The following is a 19,234-nucleotide window of genomic DNA, read 5'->3' as shown; positions in this document are numbered from 1 at the left end:
GGTAAAGGGACAGTTGTTGGGGCATTTCCCGAACTACTGTTACTATTTGAGGCTAATCTAGGAGAAATAAAGGGAATGGGGGTGACGACAGGAGGAGACTCCTTAGTGACTTCTCTAGACTCCGACTCTGACTCCGACTCTGACTCTGACTCGAATTCATCGTCTTCTGGTTCTCCTTTGAACATCTCTCCTTCTCCAGTGGTGAGCTTGAAGAGTCTCCCTTGATTGATTTTCTCCATCTTTTCTGCTGATTCACGTTTGTTTCTATGATTAACGCGGTAGGGTTGAAGTGGTTGTCTTGAAGTATCATGGTAATGATCTCATCCAGCGCAGCTCTAACAAATCGATCTTCTCCAAATAGTAGACTAACAGCTTGTTCGTCTAAGCAAGGTGCTTGACGTGCTTTGACGGTAGGAACCGTTTCTAGAGGGATGAAGTAGCAATCGTGAAAGATCTCTATCCCGGCAAGCTTCCTTTCGAGATAATGCCAAGGTTCAGGAAAACCGTGAAAGAGTTCTTGACTTCCTTCCTTAACAAAGTATCCATTTAGGGTAGGGAGATAGGGTCGCATTTGGACTCCTACGTACTTACGGTTTTGAAATTGAGCAAGCATCTCGAGAACTTCCTCTTTAGTGGGTTTGTATCCTAGGCCAAGTGGTATCCATTTTGAGTTGCCTTCGTTGTAGGGTGCGAAGGTGTTTCTTCGGACAGGGTTCAAAGGCATTCCAGGGAAGTATCCCTGGGATTTGAGTATGTGGTTGACCACCAAGTTGGAGTAGGGATCGTAGTATAGGGGTGTCAATTCGCTTTCTATGACACTTATGAGTTCATGTACTGGATCCGCAAGGACTTAATTATTTGACTTCTTTTCGATTATAGCCTTGATGGGCGACGAAGTGATCGTCACCACTTTGCCATTTAGTGGAATTTTGATCTTTTGGTGAAGGGTGGATGTTACCGCTTTGGAAGCGTGAATCCAAGGTCTTCCCAGAAGTATGTTGAAGGAAGCTTCGATGTCCACTATTTGGAAGTTAACCTTTCGCTCAATTGGCCCTGTGGCTATGGTTAGGTTAACGAGTCCTACGACCTTACGTCGTGTACCATCATATGCACGAACACCTTGATTGGTAGGGATCCAATCCGACTCTTTCATGCCTAGTTTGTATGCCGTTTTCAGGGGTATGACGTTGACCGCGGAGCCATCATCTACCAAGGTCATTGGCACATTCTTCTTTAAGCAAATGACGGTGATGTAAAGAGCCAAGTTGTGACTAGCGCCAAAGGGTGGCAAATCTTCGTCTGAGAAAGTAATAGGATTACTTAGCTTCGGTGATTCTTGGAAGACCAAATTGACTACATCGTCGGGTGTGGAGTTATGTGCTACATTTAGCTTGGCCAAAGCTTGCAGTAAAGCTTGGCGATGTGGGAATGAGCTTGCTACTAATTGCCAGACTGAAAGATCAGCCTTTGTCTTCTGTAATTGCTTGAGCAAATGATCAGTAGAGTCATCTTCATTATCATTTGGTGTGATAATGTTGGTTGGACCATTTGGAGTAGTACTTTGATATGGACGCCCCGAACGAGTTAGGTGGTCCTCATCTTGGTCTTCACCATTTTGGACTATTTCCTTGACTAGGGAGTGTTCAATGAGATACTCGTCTTCATCGTCATCGGCCCATACTCCATTGATTGTAGCTAGTTCCCTCATTCTCATGATCTCGTCCTCTAATTGTGTGATTTGGTCGACTAGTTTATCAACCACGGCGACTATTTCTTGCATAGTGGCATTTTGAGAAAAGATTAGTGGCGCATGTTCTTTGGGTGTCGCATTGGGGTCATGTAAAGTTGTCACCACATTTTCCAATTCCCAAACTTGCCTATCCACACTTCTTGACCATGCGATGAAGTCGGCAATGGTAGGGGAAATGGTAGAGTAGAACCCTTCATTCTCGATCGCGTGGATCTTGTCTTCGACTGGAGAAATGAGGTGTGAACAATCTAAGGTAGGTTCTTCACTTGTGATCACTAGAATTCCAAGAGGATTCTGAGTGTTGTTGGGCTTACCTCCCGGCGGTATTGGTAGTCGACCATCCTCTATCATGTCTTGAAGCACATTTTTCAATTTGTAGCATTTTTCTGTGTCATGCCCCTTACCCCTATGATATTCGCAATATGAGTTCTCGTCCCAGAACTTGGACTTCTTTTCAGGTTTAGGCGTAGGTCCTATGGGTTGGAGTTTGCCTTGTTTCATTAGCCTTTTTGGAGCATTGGAGTAAGTGTCCCCAAGATTTGTAAATTTCCTTGGTGGGGCACTCTTCTTGGATGGCTCGAGGAGGTTAACTTCATCGGTCTTGCTAGTGGAGCCGTAAGAACGACATGTTGAGCCTTGATATCCTCGACCTACCGTTTTGGACAGGAGCCCTTTACGGATGTCATCTTTGATCCTTGTTCCTAGTACGGTTAAGTCCTTGAAAGTTTTAATGTTTTGGTACCTCAAATGATTGGCATAGATGGGCTTTAAGTTGTCCACGAATTTCTCCACAAGGGTAGTCTCATCCGGGCGTTCAACTAGTTGGGTACTAGTCTTCCTCCACCTACTTAGGAAGTCGGTGAAACCTTCTTTGTCATTTTGGGTAAGAACCTCTAAAGTGCGCATGTTAACTTGGATCTCGGCATTATCCGCATAGTGTTTAGCAAACTCAATCGTGGCGTCTTCCCAAGTAGCGATCTTCTTGTGTTCTAGAGAGTAGAACCATTGCTTTGGGATGGTGTCAAGAGATGAAGGAAAGATCCTTAAGAACATCTCGGGTTTGATGCCTTTGATAGACATGTAGTCCTTGAAAGCACGGATGTGATTCAAAGGGTTTTCGTGCCCCTTGAATTTAGGGATATCCGTCATGTTGAAGTTGGTTGGCAACTTGGAACTCACGGCCTCATACTTGCGATTATTCTCTCTATAAATGTCATCCCCTTTAAGATACATCAATTTCTCCTCTAAGTATTGGAGTCGTTTCTCAGCTGCAGTCATACCCATGGGGGGGGCTTTCGTCCCTGAAGTCATTCACGAAGTCATCAACGACTTTGCTTTCCCCAGGAGGCAACCTCGTTTCTACGGTATAGATCCGGCCCTCGATGGTGTCAAGGCGATCAAACACTTGGTCTTGGGTAACTTGGAGTTGAGCTAGCGCGGTTAGGATTCGATCATTACCATCTTGGAGTTGATTGAAGTCGCTTGTTTCAGGTATCTAGGAAACTGGATAAGAGATTGACGACGAATCAAAATACGATCGACCATTCTAGCACACTTACTAAGGAGGAAATGTTTTGACTCGTGAAGTGGGTGTGTGCCACTTGTGTCAGTGAGCTTTTGAAGAAATGACAAGATTTGAAAACAGTTGGTCCTAGTCAACTTTAGTGTAGTTGTAGGAGTGGACTCGAAGTGAGGTTTTGAAATGGGCTTGGGCCCGAAATTTGACTCGACAAATGGACAGATTTTTGACTCGGTTTTGCGCTGATCATTGGCCTTTTTCGAATTTTACATTTTAAAAGGGATTTGATTTTACAAAAATCGTCATGGTTTCGTTTAGAAATGGTGATCACGTAAGGTACAGACATTTATACAAGCATTATAACGGGATTCTGAGTGCATTTAAAAGGGTTTTGGTTTAAAGGGTGGGTTGCCATACCGAACAATCAAACCCGAAGTCTGTGGAGAGGCTCGTACCAAACAAGAGTAAGGCCGATTCCTAGTACATTTCCTCAAGTATTGAAAGTCCTTGATACAAACAAGAGTAAGTACCATGGTATGGATGACGTCAATCGCTATCCATCCTTAGGCCCAAATAAGAACTAGGACCGTTTAGACGGGACGATAGGTCGAATGGGTTGGGTTGGGCCTAGGAAGGCCAAATAAAACGGTCTAGGAAGATCGAGTTATGAAAATCGACAATTGTCTTGTACAAACTATTTCCTAACCTTGTTCAAGTTTCACCCTTTTGGCTACACGTAAGTGTATTATCCCCAGCGGAGTCGCCAAACTGTGGACATGGGCCACGGGGGCGCTTGGGAAACAAGCGTTTGCATTTGTGGAGTCGCCACCAATTAATTGTGGAAAATTGGAAACCGTTCGAATACCTCGTGTCATGTCAAGACACAAAGTAGTGACATGAACACCAAGAACTCGTTACCCTTAGCATTCTATGTCTAGAATGACTCTCGTGGATGCCAATGAACACGGATGTTCACAGAGATCTAGAGTAAGGGGTGAGGGTACGTATTAGGAAACTCTTTTGATCGAACACCTAATCCCGCCCGCCTCGATAGCGGCCTCTGCTAATGATTAGGGAAAATTGTCCATACTCGATATATTGTCGATTATATGCATGCAATGCAACATCCAACGTTTTAATCCTAACATGTGAGAATTAACTAAGTCGGTGAACAAGTAATTTAGCATACAATTAGGTCGAAGTAGGATTTAGGATTGATTACATGTGAAGGCATACAATCAATACAAAGGTACAATGATAAATACAATAAAGGAAAATACAATAAAATACAATAATGAAAATTACAATAATTACAATGGATTCAATTGATTTATGTCGAAAATACTTCCAAAACGGATAATTTGAGAAAGAACAAAATAAACGAATAAGCGAATAGGAATTAGGCGATAATACGATTAATAGTTAATTAAATACGTAAGCTAATTAAACTAGGTCAAGGCGAGCAATGTTTCGAGAGGCAAATCAACTGAAGTAGCAGAGAGAGCGCCCCTGAAAGAGGCGCATTCTTTGCGTCTGTTCTGAAGTGGTGGTGAGTTCTGTGAAATCCGAACTACAAATCGTTAATGTTAATTGGTGAATTTAAGGATTAATTATGATATTCGACTCGGATGAAAGTTATTTAACGTGTTAATTACATGCGAATGGGTCATAAAAGCAATAAAACATCGATGAAACGAATGCAAACGAATTAATTACATGAATGAAAGATTGATTAGTGACATAGGTGAACTAAATAGGTTAAATATGACAAATTAATGACGAACTAATGACGAATAGACAGATGGAAATATATCAAAGGTCGAATTCCAGAAACTCAATATGAAAGAATCGAATCTCTACAACCCGGATTGATTTTAATGACGAAAACCCACAAATATTGGATTACTTGGGATTTAAGTCGGGATTTAACGATGAATTATACGTATTAATGATGATAAACAATGTACATGTGAAATTATTGTGCTATTATGCCAAGGAATTGAAGAACAAACGAAGACAAATAACGAACGACGAATTGATAGAGGACGAAGGAAGAAGAAAGGAAGCAGGAACTGCGGCAGCCTCACGAAGAGGCGCAGCAAGTGCTGCGTCCCTTCGAAAAGGCGCAGCAGTTGCTGCGTCCTTTCTCGATGGTCATCTTCTGGTAATCCGTAAAAAGGGTTTTAAAGCATGGTTTTATAAATCGGTTTTAAGAAGTATTTTCGACATAAACCTTACATTAATGATACAAAAAGTAAATAACAATAAATAGAAGAGAGATTTACACCCTCAGACTTACATGTTTGACGAAACGAGATGAACTAAGTTTACGATTAGTGATGCTCGACTCGAATGTAACGAAAGTGCCCTCGTAAGAGGAAAACGATTAAGATTAATTAAGTTGATTAATGTGGAGTTGGTCAAATTGGTCGGTCATGTAAACGAGGCTGGTACTCAGAAGGATCCGAGCTTACGTGGTCGAATGTTCAAGCACGTAGACGCCAAAAAGTAAGAACGTGGTCTAGAATGCAAAGGGAGAAGAGAAGGGCGGACACTCGCGTGAGAAATATGAGGAGTGAAGGCTCCTATTTATACTAGTCACGTGAAGGAATAGGGTTTTCGGAGAAACTTTGGAAGTGAATCTCGAAAAGATATTAAAAGATACGAAAAATACGCAGAAATGGACCTGGGAAGAGGCGCAGCAGTCACTGCGTCTCTTGGAAGAGGCGCAAAGACACTGCTGCGTCTGTTCCCAGTGTGGTTTCCTCCCTGGAAGAAAGATTTCCGTGTTTGGTTTATGGAATGACGGGATAATCTTATTTTCCTTAATATTTTGTGTGAATATTACGAGAAATACTTTACCAAAGAATAAAAGATTGTGAAAGATTTATAAAATATGGAATAGAAATATCCGGAACATTCCAGAACATTCTGACTCGGGATTTAGCGGTTATCAGAAAATGAAGACGGTTTTAGGCCCGGACTCCAAATGTACTCTAATTACTGCCAAAACGACCGTATCGGCGTGTAGATGACAATTAAGAGGTAGACATCAGTGTTTGAGCAATCACTTGACGATAAACTTACGAACTGTCACAAATCGTTCCGTGTACCAAACATGCGGCCCAATCATCACCGGGTGGTTTGCGGGAGGTGCAGAAATGAGGTATCTACAACTGTTATAAGTGCTTTCGCACCTCAAGTAGGATTGGATGCTTCTTTTCGACGAGCCTTATGGGAAGATCTGGAAGATGTTGTAGAACGAGTCCCTATTGGAGAGAATTTGATCATCGGTGGTGACCTCAATGGGCATGTGGGTACTAGTCGAGTTGGCTTCGAGAGCATTCATGGGGGTTTTGGTTTCGGGGAGAGAAATGAAGCCGGAAGTGACATATTAGATTTTTCTTTGGCATATGACTTGGGTATAATGAACACTTGGTTCGAGAAAAGGCATTCTCATTTGGTGACTTATAGGAGTGGATAAAATGCTAGTCAAATTGACTTCCTTTTGGTAAGGAATGTGTGGAGGAAAAAGTACACCAATTGGAAGGTCATACCCGGTGAAAGTACCGTAACACCGCATATGCTAGTGGTGCTTGATTTTCGGGGTAGGAGAGACTTGAGGAAGAGAAAGGTAATCGGTGAGTCACGAATCAAGTGGTGGAAGCTACAAGGAGAAAACCAACAAGCATTTTTCGATAAGGTCGGAAGTAGCGATACTTGGTCGGATTACAAGGAGAAAGATATAGATGCAACGTGAGATAAATTGGATCATGTTATAAAGGATTTGGCGAGGGAGGTGTTAGGGGAATCTAAAGGAAATAGACCATCAAGTAAGGGCACATCTTGGTGGAACGATGAAGTGAGACAAGCGATAAAGACAAAACGTGAATGTTATAAGGTTTTGGGAAAATGCATGAGTGATAAGAACTTTGAAAAGTACAAGGAGGCTAGACGAGCCGCTAAAAAGGCAGTGCGTGATGCGAGGGCAAAAGTTAACCAAGAAGTGTATGCCAGGTTGGACACGAGAGAAGGAGAGAAGGATATCTATAAACTAGCCCGCATAAGAGACCGAAAGACGAGGGATATTGGGAGAGTTAGGTGTGTGAAAGATATGGACGACACGGTTCTGGTTCAGGATAACGAAATAAAGGCTAGATGGAGTTCTGACTTTGATACTTTATTCAATGGACATTAGGAGCAAGGTTTTGGGGATGTACAAGTAACACCAAGCATGGTTAATCGGGAATTTGTGCGTAAAATACAAAAGAGTGAAGTTAGAAAGATGTTAAAGAAGATAGGGTCAAAGAAACCAGAGGGACTGGATGGTATACCCATAGAAGTTTGGAGGCGCTTGGGGGAGAAAGGAATCGAATGGCTAACCATGCTCTTCAACAAGATTTGGAGGAGCAACAAGATGCCATCAGCTTCGAGGAAAAGCACTCTTGTCCCTTTGTATAAGAATAAAGGTGATGTTCAAGAGTGTTCCAATTATCGAGAAATTAAACTTATGATTCATACGATGAAGCCATGGGAGTGGATAATCGAGCAAAGTCTTAGGAAATGTGTAGACATCTTGGATAACCAATTTGGATTTATGCCTGGGGAGATCGACTATGGATGCGATTTTTATCATGAGACAGTTGATGGAACACCATCGGGACAAGAAGAAAGACTTACATATGGTTTTTATTGACTTGGAAAAGGCATATGATAAGGTACCGAGAGCAGTACTTTGGTGGGCTTTGGCGAGAAAGGGTGTGTCTCAAAAGTATATTGACCTCATAAAGGACATGTATGAGGGGCTAGTGCAAGTGTTCGCACAAATGTTGGGAGAACGGAAGAAATTCTCATCACCATTGGGGTGCATCAAGGTTCCGCACTTAGTCCTTTTCTCTTTGCTATAGTTATGGGTGAGTTGACAAGGGATATCTAGGATGACATCCCTTGGTGTATGATGTTTGCGGATGATATTGTGTTGATTGATGAGACGAAAGAGGGGGTTGAGAGAAAGTTGGAATTGTGGAGGCATACTTTGGAGACTCGTCGGTTTAGGCTAAGTAGGAGTAAGACCGAGTAATTGAGGTGTCAGTTCAATAACGTGGCGGGGACGAGATCGACAGAGGTGGGGAGTATTATTTTCGATGGAAATGTTGTTGAGGGGTCAGATTTCTTTAGATTTCTAGGATCTATTATTCAAAAGGATGAGGAGTTAGACGGAGATGTGACTCACAGAATTACAGCGGGATTGATGAAATGGAAAAGTGGTACAGGGTTTTTATGCGATAAAGATATGCCCCAAAGATTAAAGGGAAAATTTTATCGCACAACGATTAGGCCTGCCTTACTTTACGGCTCCGAGTGTTGGACCGTGAAACATTGTCACATTCAAAAGATGAGTGTGGCGGAGATGCGTATGTTGGGGTGGATATGCGGCCATACAAGGAAAAATCGATTAAGGAATGAGGTAATTAGGGAAAAGGTAAAAGTGGCGTCAATAGAGGACAAGATGATGGAAAACCGACGAAGATGGTTTGACCATGTGAGAAGGAGACCTATGGACGCACCAGTTAGGAAGCTGAAGACCTGGGGAACCGAAAAGGTTGTTAGGGGTAAAGGGAGACCAAAACAGACATGCCTGAGAGTGATAGAGCGTGATATGAGATTTCTCGGGCTTGATGGGGATTGGTGACGGAGATGGCACAATGGAAGGAAATGATACAAGTGGATTTTTAGTATTTGACGTTATTTAAAACATTTAATGTTTTTATTTAATTTTTTAAAAATGTATTTGTTCTTTTCAGATTTATTACACCTTTTTACCAACAACTTTCTTATATATTAATACTTGGTTCACTTTTAAGGTATTCCAGACCCTTAAGTATTACTTCGTTTTTCAAAATCGTTTTAATCTTTATTCTCGATTTAAATTCTAAGTTTTTATAAAAGAAATCCGGACTTCGATTTTAAAACCTATAAGTTTACCTTTTTTGTATTATGTTTCACTCCCCCTTTTGTTTTTCACTTTTTTTTTTCCTATATTTTCGCTTTTTGAGGTGTGCGTTCACCCATGGACGGTTCCAAAGGATGATTCATGTCAGCCGACCCCAAATGATTTTGGGATTAAGACTTTGAGGTTGTTGTTGTTGTTGTTGTTTAGAGGTGTTCAAATGCGGCTTTGGGCCGGACATGGGCCGAGCTCACGTTTAATTTTTAGCCCACGGACAAGCGGATTAGTGGGTTCGGGACAGGTTAGTGGGTTGGGCCTTTGTATTTTTCTTTAAATGCCTTGTCCGTACCCGCTTTGTAGCGGACGGGATGAGCCGGGTTCAATGGATGGGACGACCCATAAACAACTCTGTTGTTGTATTTTAAGACAAGGGATAGAATTAAAATAATAGAAATAAAATCTAAATTCAACAATATTGTGGGCGGGATTTAGCAAAATACAAAATCTAAATTCTTTTGGCACACACCATCCATCCTCCACGCATTTGATAAGTTGTTTACCTCCGAAGCTGACATTCCTTCCAACCTTCCTCGGCTCCTCGTATGTAATTATTCTTTCTACATCACGCACACACAGAAAAGAATAACTGACAGATATAATCAAACATTAATTCATCTTCTTAATTACGGAGTATTCAAAAAGAATAAAGAAGAGTAGAAAGTAGGTGGTGCTCGTGATTAAAGGCAAAAAATTACTACACATATCCACATGCGTATATTTTTTTGAACCCTTAAACCGCTTATATTTCTCTTTTACTTTATTATCTCTCCTTTTCTTTTCGTTTCATTTTGACACGAATTTCGAGACAGTCTGAAGAAGAAATGAGAAGAAGCTACTATCATCATTATCAAAAACTAAACGAAGATCCCAATTTTCGATTTGTTGTTGTTTGTTTATTCATTTCTTCTACTTTTTGATGGCTAATGAACGAGTTTACCAAGCTTGGAAAGGAAGCAATGTAAGTTTTTTTTCAAGTTAACTTCATTTTGAATGTTCTTAATTATGTTTTTCTGGGCAGTAATTGGTTGTTTTAGCTGAATTTGGTGTAATTTTTTGTGGGTAGGAGTTAATTTGAGCAATGCTGTTGTGGATCGTTTTTTTTTTGTGCAATATTTGGAGTTAATTTGACTTAGGTGTTCTCTCTAATTCTGATACATAACAACATTACCTAGTGCCTCAATGGCTCTTGCGAATTGCGGGGTTTACCCTCGTTTTAGCAATAAAAAGAGGTTTTTTCCAAATGACCCGAGATGAAACTTGTGTTGAGAACTGCATTGAAGGACTAGTATTTCACAATAGAAAGAAGCGCAGTTACTGCCGTGCGTCATTTTGCTTTATTCCATCATAATCAAAACCAATGAGTATTGAGTCTTTGGCTCCCCTGCTTCCATTATTACCCCCCAGTGTCTCTAATTCTGATATACTTTCAATAAATGGATGTAGTTTGACTTTCCTTTACTCATGTTTTTGAGGTTAGGAATTGATTGGCCTAGGGTGAGATTATTCATTGGATAATTTGATTAATTTTTAAATAAAAATATTGATCAAGACTCACCCAAAGTCTTAAGTTGAGTCTTGGATTTCCAAGACTCAACTTAAGACTTTGTTAAGACTTTGGAAGATTATTGGTAGTCTTGAGTGAGTCTTGTCTTAAGACTTACCAAAGTCTTGTTTCAAGACTACCAATAATCTTACCCTTAGTTATTTGGGTTTAATTTGACTTTGGGTATTTTCTAATTCTGGTATTATCTTAGTTTGAAGAGGCTCTAGGCGCACCGAGGCGATAAGGTGCAAAGCGCAAGGCGCCCTATTTTTAGTAACAAAATTTTATTTTCCAAATAAATGTTGGGCAAAAATAACTTCAAAGTTCTTAGGTTGGCAAACTTGTAAAGGAGTAAAAGTTGGGAATAATGGGAAAAAGAAAGGGCATAATTAAATATTTAGCTGAAAAAGAGACGGACAGTGCGTGTTAGTGATTCTTGTTAAGTGAGCCTTGTCAAAAGTACACACCTAGCATCCACTGAGGCGTTCTGGCTTGTCCAAGGCGCGTCTTAGGCGCACTCGAGGCGCGCTTTTCTAAGCTAAGAGTATTATTGCCAATAATTGTATGAGGTTCAAATTGATGAAATCTGATGTAGGTTTTGCTTAGTTTGGGGTTTTAGGCTTTTAGCAAGCATTTCATAGCTGGGTACTGTTAAAGTACCTCAACTTGGAGAATAAGGCGTGTTTTTTGTGATTGTTTGAAACCTTTAAAAATCATTGGTTGGGATCTGTTGGAATTTATAAACTGTATGATGAAATTGACATTTGGTGATATTTGTTGGAGATTTGGCGAGTTCAAATAATTCGGGAAGACATGTGAACTTTGGGAAGCTATAGCTTTATTGTGAAGCAGATTCATATAAATTTGCCATCTCAGATGGCCATTCTTGCAATGCCTTTTTGTTTATAGCGAGACTTGTATGAGACGGTTTTGTTTGCACAAGCACCCAAATGTATTCCCCGTTAATTTATTGTTTAGTAAGTTGACTCACTAATAAGACGATCTCCTCTGAGTATTTGTGTTCAGTTTAGTCTTGTTAAAAAGATAGATCTTGATTAACATACGGATTCCAGATGGAAATGTATGAAAGGAAGGTGCTTAGGACCTGTGAGTTCTAAATATCACTTTATGATGACGCTGACACAAGAATTTGTAGTGGATAAAGTACCCGCAAGTAATGTTGTGTACTGGTCATTTGAGTTACATAACTTGTGTATTGGTAAACTTCAAACATGTACTTCCATGTGTGTTAGATCGCGGAGGCCGAATCTCTGCAATGTGTGTTATTGTTTCACTTTTCTCGAATCTTATGGAGAGTGTATAACTTGCTGTGTATCAGTGGGTCAACTAAAACAGCTCTAGGACAGAATAGAAGAAATAGAAAGGTGCTCATCTTGCACTTTATCTGCCCATTAATTTGCCTAAGTAACTTGAGATTGGCTCCTCCAACTCTCCAAGTAGTCTCCAACTGTCAATAGTGATACCCCTTGGTCAACAAAAAAAATATTTATCTTATAATCGTTCAAGGACTCGGACTTTGAAGTACCAGACATTTTTGTCACTAGCTTTATTTGATAGATGTACTGTCGGCAGTAAATAATCCCTCCATATTTCATATAGCACATTTTTTCGGTGTTTGAGATGGAGATGACATTCATTTTAACAATAAAATACTTTAAAAAAGTTACGGAACTTATATCGTAAGACTTGCTGTAAAAATGCTTTGATAAAAGTGTACATTTCATAATATATACTTATATAGCCATGTATTTTGAGAGATATCGGCGAGATTTCCTTTTCCAGTGGAGCTACTAAATAACTATTCTTTGGTTTTGGATCATGATGGAATAAAGCAAAATGACTTGTTGAACTTGTTGCGCTTTTTTTTTTTTTTTATTGTGAAATAAAATTCCCCTCCCTCCCTCCCTCCCTTTACTCCGCAATTTCCGGGAGCCATTGAGGCACTGCTCTGTAATTCTGTTGCAATTTTCATATTGAGCCATTCGGATGCGCAACCTTTCAGTGGAGTAATTGTTATTGTATTGGAGATTGAAGTGAATGTATTTAAATGTGAAAGTTGCATCTGTGAAAAAACATATTGAGTAGTATACTATATATAGATTTTACAGGGTGATGTCATAGTTAACATATGGATGTAGAGCTACCTTTTTAGGAAAACCATGGAAAATTAGAGGAACTAGGAGGGAGAGGGTAGGAGTTTAACATTCACTTAAGAAGATTTGCATTTGCAAGGAGTAGATGGCTAACTCGGTTGTGCAGTGGACATGTTTCTTGCTTGACCTTTTGAGAAGAGCAAATGAGATTGGAAACTAATTGTTGACTGGTCACTAATTACTTCATAAGCATTATGTTGCCCCTCTCTGCTATATAGAGTATATGTTGTTTAGTAGAGGACGTTTGGAGGAAGATACTATTTAGCTTATACATCAACATCATTATTTTGATCAATTACTCTACAGCATCCTATAACATATTTGATGACTCCCTAATATATAGGAAGTTTATTTTCCTTATTAATTTTGGGAGTCATGTCTTTATAGCATAGTTTAAGAAAATGTATTAGTATTATTTAGACTTCCAATTGTGCCATATGGTCCATTGATCTCATAATGTCATAACTACTTTGATCTGGTAGAATTTGTTCGCTAAATAATGTAAATCCATGCCCATATTCTGGCTATACCATTATTGGTACGTTTTTTTTTCATTAGCTTTTTCACAAAATGATTTTTATATGAACATTGCTCTGCATTTGTTTGCTTGTTATGTTTATTTATTTATCTGTAGTAGCTCTTTTGTAACCAATGATTTCTGTGAGGATAGAGGATATATGGATTGCTTGCTACTTTCTCTTCTTGCATTAACATTTGACTCAGACCTCTTCTTTTGTCCATTGTGAATTCTCGAACTTCTCAGATATTCTTATGCAACGGGAGGCTAGTATTTGGACCAGATGCTCGGTCGCTCATAGTGTCAGTATTGCTTATTCTTGTACCTTCTGTAATTTTTTGTAACTTTGTTGCACTGAATCTTCTCCACAAGTTCCCTTCCTATAATGCCGGATATTGGATTCTGGTGGTAACCATTATTTTTACCGTCTATGTAAGTCTCGAGAATTTATTTAATTTGCTATTTACTTTTTGTAGACTTGTCATTGTTATGTTTTCAAAGAACTAACTAAATTTCTCATCAAGCGGTGCATCACTTACATTTTCAGTTGAACAAGTGTACAATTCACCTTTCACTGATTTAGAGCTCTATGCTGCTCATATAATTACACGAATTACACTCTTTGATTTTACTGATACCTTCCGTATTTTTTTCATACAAAACTTAGAACATTGGTCTTGAAATACCAATACTTGTGTTTTTGTTCCTGTTTTTTGCACCTCAGATACAACAACAACAACAACAACAACATCAGGGCCTTAATCCCAAAATGATTTGGGGTCGATATTATAACATTCGTCCTTGAGATGGAAATAAAAAACACAAGGCACTGAGGTGCAAAAGAAGAACAAAAACACAAGAATTGGTATTTTAATTCATACTTATTTGTATGAATACAAACATGAAAGGTATTAGTGAATTGAAGGGAGTACAATAACTATAAAACCCAACATTTCCTCAGTGCCTCAAGGACCATGAACTGGAGCCAAAGACTCAAGTTTTGTTCGGTTATAGATTATAATGGAATAAAGAAAAATGACACTCGCTATAGTTTATGCGCCTAATTTTTATTGTGAAGTAGCAGTCATTCGATTTAAATTTTGACGCAATTTATATTGTGAGCTATCCAGAAACAATCTCCTTGTGTTGTTACAGAGGGGTAAGGTTGTGTACATTTGAAACCCTCCCCCTCAGCCCACCATGGGCTTGATCCCTTGAAGCACTTGGGTAATTTTGTTAGTAATCATCATTGATAATAGATGTTTCCTTGAATTCTTGTCTTGTGGTGTCTTGGTTATGTGAAGTTTTGGTTGAGATTATTTCCCTGCTGCTCATGATAGGTGTTGGTGCTTCTTATATTTACTTCAGCCCGTGATCCAGGCATTATTCCCCGAAACTCACATCCACCGGAGGAAGAATTCTGCTATGAGTCAGCATCTGCAGAGGGAGGTGGTAAGCCAACACCAAGCTTGCAATTTCCACGCACCAAAGAAGTCCTTGTTAATGGTTTCCCTGTCAGAGTCAAGTATTGTGAAACATGCATGCTATATCGTCCACCTCGTTGCTCACATTGTTCCATATGTAACAATTGCGTGGAGAAATTTGATCATCATTGTCCTTGGGTTGGTCAATGTATTGGAATGGTATGTAGAGATGCTCTATTCTATATTCATTGAATTCTAGCACATCTTCGTTCACCTTTTTGAAAATGTGTGTGTGTTTTTGTATTATTTTCATTTTGATTGATGGCAAGTTGGCAACTAACTTCATTAACCCATGAAAAATCATCTAAAATAATAAAGGCTAAATACATACCAAGCGTTGTCTTGTAAATGTGAGTTTATATTAAGGTTCAGGTGTAAGTTTGTCTGTCTAACTTGACGTAGAAAAAACTATCGTCTCTAATGTCAGCCCCATCAAGGGTACAGTTGATAACATCATATGTGGTATCCAACCTACCTTTTTCGGCAGAGCGACCTTTCGTTTTTAGTTCACTTGCTATTTGGTTATATTGGAATTTGATAGTGGACCATCACATCTGTAGTAATCTATTTTCAGATTATAATCAACTGCTGTATCTGCTTGACTCCTCTCCTGTTCATTTCCTGAATTAGTGGGAAATGTTTTAAAGCATTGGAGTTATATACATATTTTTATACTCCTATATTGTTGTTGATAAACAAAGGGAATATTTTAAAAACCCTTCCCACCAATACTCACTCATACAGAATAACCTAATGGCTGATTTTGAATTATTTTCATACGAGGGCTCTCGTATATGGCGGGTAAGGAAATTTGGACGTACACAACCTAACCCATGTGTTAGCAACACACAGAGGTTGTTTTTGAATGACAATATTGAAAATTTTGTTGATAATTGGATCAAATGACTCATCAATCCTTCAAAAAGAAGGGCGGCCAGTTTACTGAGTCAATTTTCTTTATCCCATTGTAATACATAATCAAAGAATAGACTAGAGAGTCTTTGGCTCCATTAGTGTTGGAGAAGATTTTCATTTCTTTTAAGGGTGATTTATTTGTTTTATTAAATTTTGTAGCATCTAACTGGTATGTTTATATATCAAAACCAGCATTTGTATATCTGCTAAAACAATTCCCCATCACTTTTTCTGCAGCGCAACTACCGTTTCTTCTTTATGTTCATCTCTTCTGCAACTCTTCTGTGCATTTTTGTCTTTGCAATGTCAGCTGTGTACATGAAATTTCTCGTGGATGATCACCACAATGTACTGAAGGCCATCAAAGAATCACCAGCATCTGTAGTGCTAATGGCTTACTGTTTTATTGCATTGTGGTTTGTTGGAGGTCTCACTGGCTTCCATTTGTATTTGATAAGCACAAATCAGGTAAATCTTTGTCCCATCTATTACTCATTAAACATTTTCTTTTTATCTATTGGCAGCATGCTTGCTTCGAAGTGGGAACTAAGTTTGTCAGATTTTTTTTCTTATACATAGATTTGTTATCTTAAGTGCCGACTTCTTAAGATTTATGTTACAAGTGCTCATTTTTATTCATATTATTATGTGCCTACGCTTGGTAATTCATACTCGTATTATATTTTCAAGGTATCATTTTTATTTTACGGGGTCATGCGAAAACAGACTATGCTTTTAACAAAGGGACTTGGCCAATGCTACCTACGTACATCAGACACCTTTTTTTTTTTTGACAAGGTAAAGAAACTAGGTTAATCGAAATCAACCTATAACATCCTCGCGGATGAAAGCGGTAAAAGAAAGTGAAAAACTTTCGTATACCATAATATCATAATAAGAGAAGAAAAAGGAGGGCTAACAGAAAAAACTCTCATAAAGAAAGTCTAAAATTTCAAAAGCCCACAAGAAAAAGAACAAAACTTGAAGAAAAGGAAGAACACAAGACTAGATTCAAAGTTTCCAGGCTTACAAAAATGCAAGGTTGACAAGAAGAAAACATATATCCCTCTTAGAAATAGGGAAATAAGAAAACCTAAAAGAGCAAAGAAAGGAAGAAAAACGTCCAGATCTGGAATAACCTTTAATATAAGAGGTTTTGGATTTTCTCAATGTTGAACATTATTTTGCTATAATCATCAATAAATGATAGTAAAACTCAAAAATTTCTGTTAAGATTCTAGATTTAAACCTTCATTTCTTAAGATATACAGTATGACTCAAGAGCTCTCCCATGCTAAAATGGAGAGTAAAAGAGTCAAATCTTAGAGAAGGTAAAAATTAAGAAAATGGAGAGTACATCAGACACCTTTATCCACCGTAAGTGAGATTCTTTGTGGCACTGGGGCTTTGTTGTAATGTTTCCTTTTGTGATCTAGTGACTCGTTTAAATAGGTTCTATTAATAGAATTCTTGTCTCCCTAGGTTTAAGTTTTCACTGTTTTGTTATTCATATACACCCTGACAAATGGATTAAAGAAAACCTGATAAGAAACTCAGACTATGTTGAGGTGATCACTCTGAAGCAGCCAGCATAAGAATGACTTAATATCATGTATTTTCCCATTTATTTGGACTGACTATATTTCCGAATCTCACAAGTTTTGACTTTTGAGAAAGAGGCAAGTGATGGTTTTGTGCCACATAGATGGTGGATTGAACTCGCCTGCTTTGAAGAGGTTATTTTTGTTCTTTTACATAAAAAATTGCCCCAAGTGGAAATATAGTGAATTGGTTTGCACTGTCTAAAAAGGAAAATTCATTGAATCCAAATGAATGGAGGGAGTAGCATATGTATAATGTTGAACATTTAGCCTTGTTACATTTTCTTCATTAGGTTTTCTGCATTGTTCTTTGGTTGGTAGTTTTTGATAAGTTTGCTGCTGCTTTTTCTCTTCAGACCACATATGAGAACTTCAGATATAGGGCAGACCATAGACCTAATGCTTTCAACCGGGGTTGTGCCAACAACTTTCTCGAAGTTTTCTGCACCAAAATTCAACCTTCAAAGAACAAATTCCGATCACTTGTGCAAGAAGAACCGCCGAGGGTAACCACGAGATCAACCCCAGAAACAGCTGGACATTCTGGGGTGGATCGTCGAGCTAAAGTTGAAGAGGATCTTGAGATTGGTGATGAAATTTTGAAACTATCTCAACGACGTGATTACTATGGTGCTTCAGAAGATATTACAAGGGGAAATGACGGTTTTGCCCGTGAATCTGTCGAGTCTGATTTTAAATCAAGCTCGGAAATGCAAGATCCCCTGAGTCGGACCGAGTCCTTGCAGCCTCGAAGAAAGGGGAGTTTTGGGACCTCTCCACATATCCTTGCTTTCAATGACATTGTCGCAGACAGCAGAAGAGCATGATACTCCTGATTTGTTGAGGCTGCAAAATTGTTACCCGGTTACCACCATGTACTTGTACACCAATTTAGTTATAGACCAGCATTTGTTAGTCTCATGTTTTTACTTTTACCTTGCAATTGATTGGTATGGGCGTGTAGACAAATTATTGTACCGTGGTACAGGACCGTCTCACTTTGTAGAATTAGCAATTCTCGTATATAGATTCTTTCATTGTTTAGCTTAGAATGGAGAATCAAGCTAGTACACTCCTAAATTGGGTTGGAAATATGGGGTTTAGTTGCTAATGGGAAATGAAACCTATTAGTCCCACACTTGTGAATAAGTTATTGTCTGATAATGAGCAAGAAACTTTCAGCTAAATAAGATGTATTGAACTCATAATTCATTTAGATATCTTTTAACCTTCAAAACAATCTAAAAATAGATGATGATTAACATAGCTGAAGTATTTTTTTTTTCAAAAATGCACGCGGTGTCCTTGAAGTTTCGAATTTTGTCCGAAATACCCAATTTTTTGTTTCGGAAAACTTTAAGCGGCTATAGCTCGTGTCTATGAATTCAGAAAGTGATAATTTTTTTTTTTCAAATCGATCATCTTTCCGAAAACTACGATTTGAAAAAAAAAATTGTCGTATTTGGATCCCGTGCCTAGGAGTTTTTGTACGTCAAAGTGTTTTTTACCGTACAAACTTTGAGTGACCATATCTCTTGGTCACGAATTCCAAACACGACAATTTTTTTTTTTCAAGTAGTAGGTCTCGAAAAGATAATCAATTTGAAAAAAAAAATCGTTACTTTCTGAGCTTGTAAACACGAGTTATAGCCTCTTAAAGATTTCCGGATCAAAAAATTGGGTATTTCGGGCAAAACATCAAAGTTCAAGGGCACCGCGTG

The 19,234-nt window shown here is 38.8% G+C and overlaps 1 protein-coding gene across 1 annotated transcript; it reads left to right on the top strand.

Moving 5' to 3' along the window:
- The first annotated feature begins 10,011 nt into the window (after window positions 1-10,011).
- Window positions 10,012-18,731, top strand: LOC141623311 (protein S-acyltransferase 8-like). The gene is made up of 5 exons (XM_074439403.1): window positions 10,012-10,237; window positions 13,760-13,945; window positions 14,854-15,156; window positions 16,150-16,380; window positions 17,870-18,731. Exons 1-5 carry the CDS (start codon window positions 10,196-10,198, stop codon window positions 18,338-18,340), a joined length of 1,233 nt encoding a protein of 410 aa, XP_074295504.1. The 5' UTR covers window positions 10,012-10,195; the 3' UTR covers window positions 18,341-18,731.
- Window positions 18,732-19,234: the final 503 nt, after the last annotated feature.

The sequence above is a fragment of the Silene latifolia genome, chromosome X (assembly GCF_048544455.1).
Source record: "Silene latifolia isolate original U9 population chromosome X, ASM4854445v1, whole genome shotgun sequence".
In the NCBI taxonomy this organism is placed as follows: domain Eukaryota; kingdom Viridiplantae; phylum Streptophyta; class Magnoliopsida; order Caryophyllales; family Caryophyllaceae; genus Silene; species Silene latifolia.
This window is presented reverse-complemented; position numbering and strand designations above follow the sequence as displayed.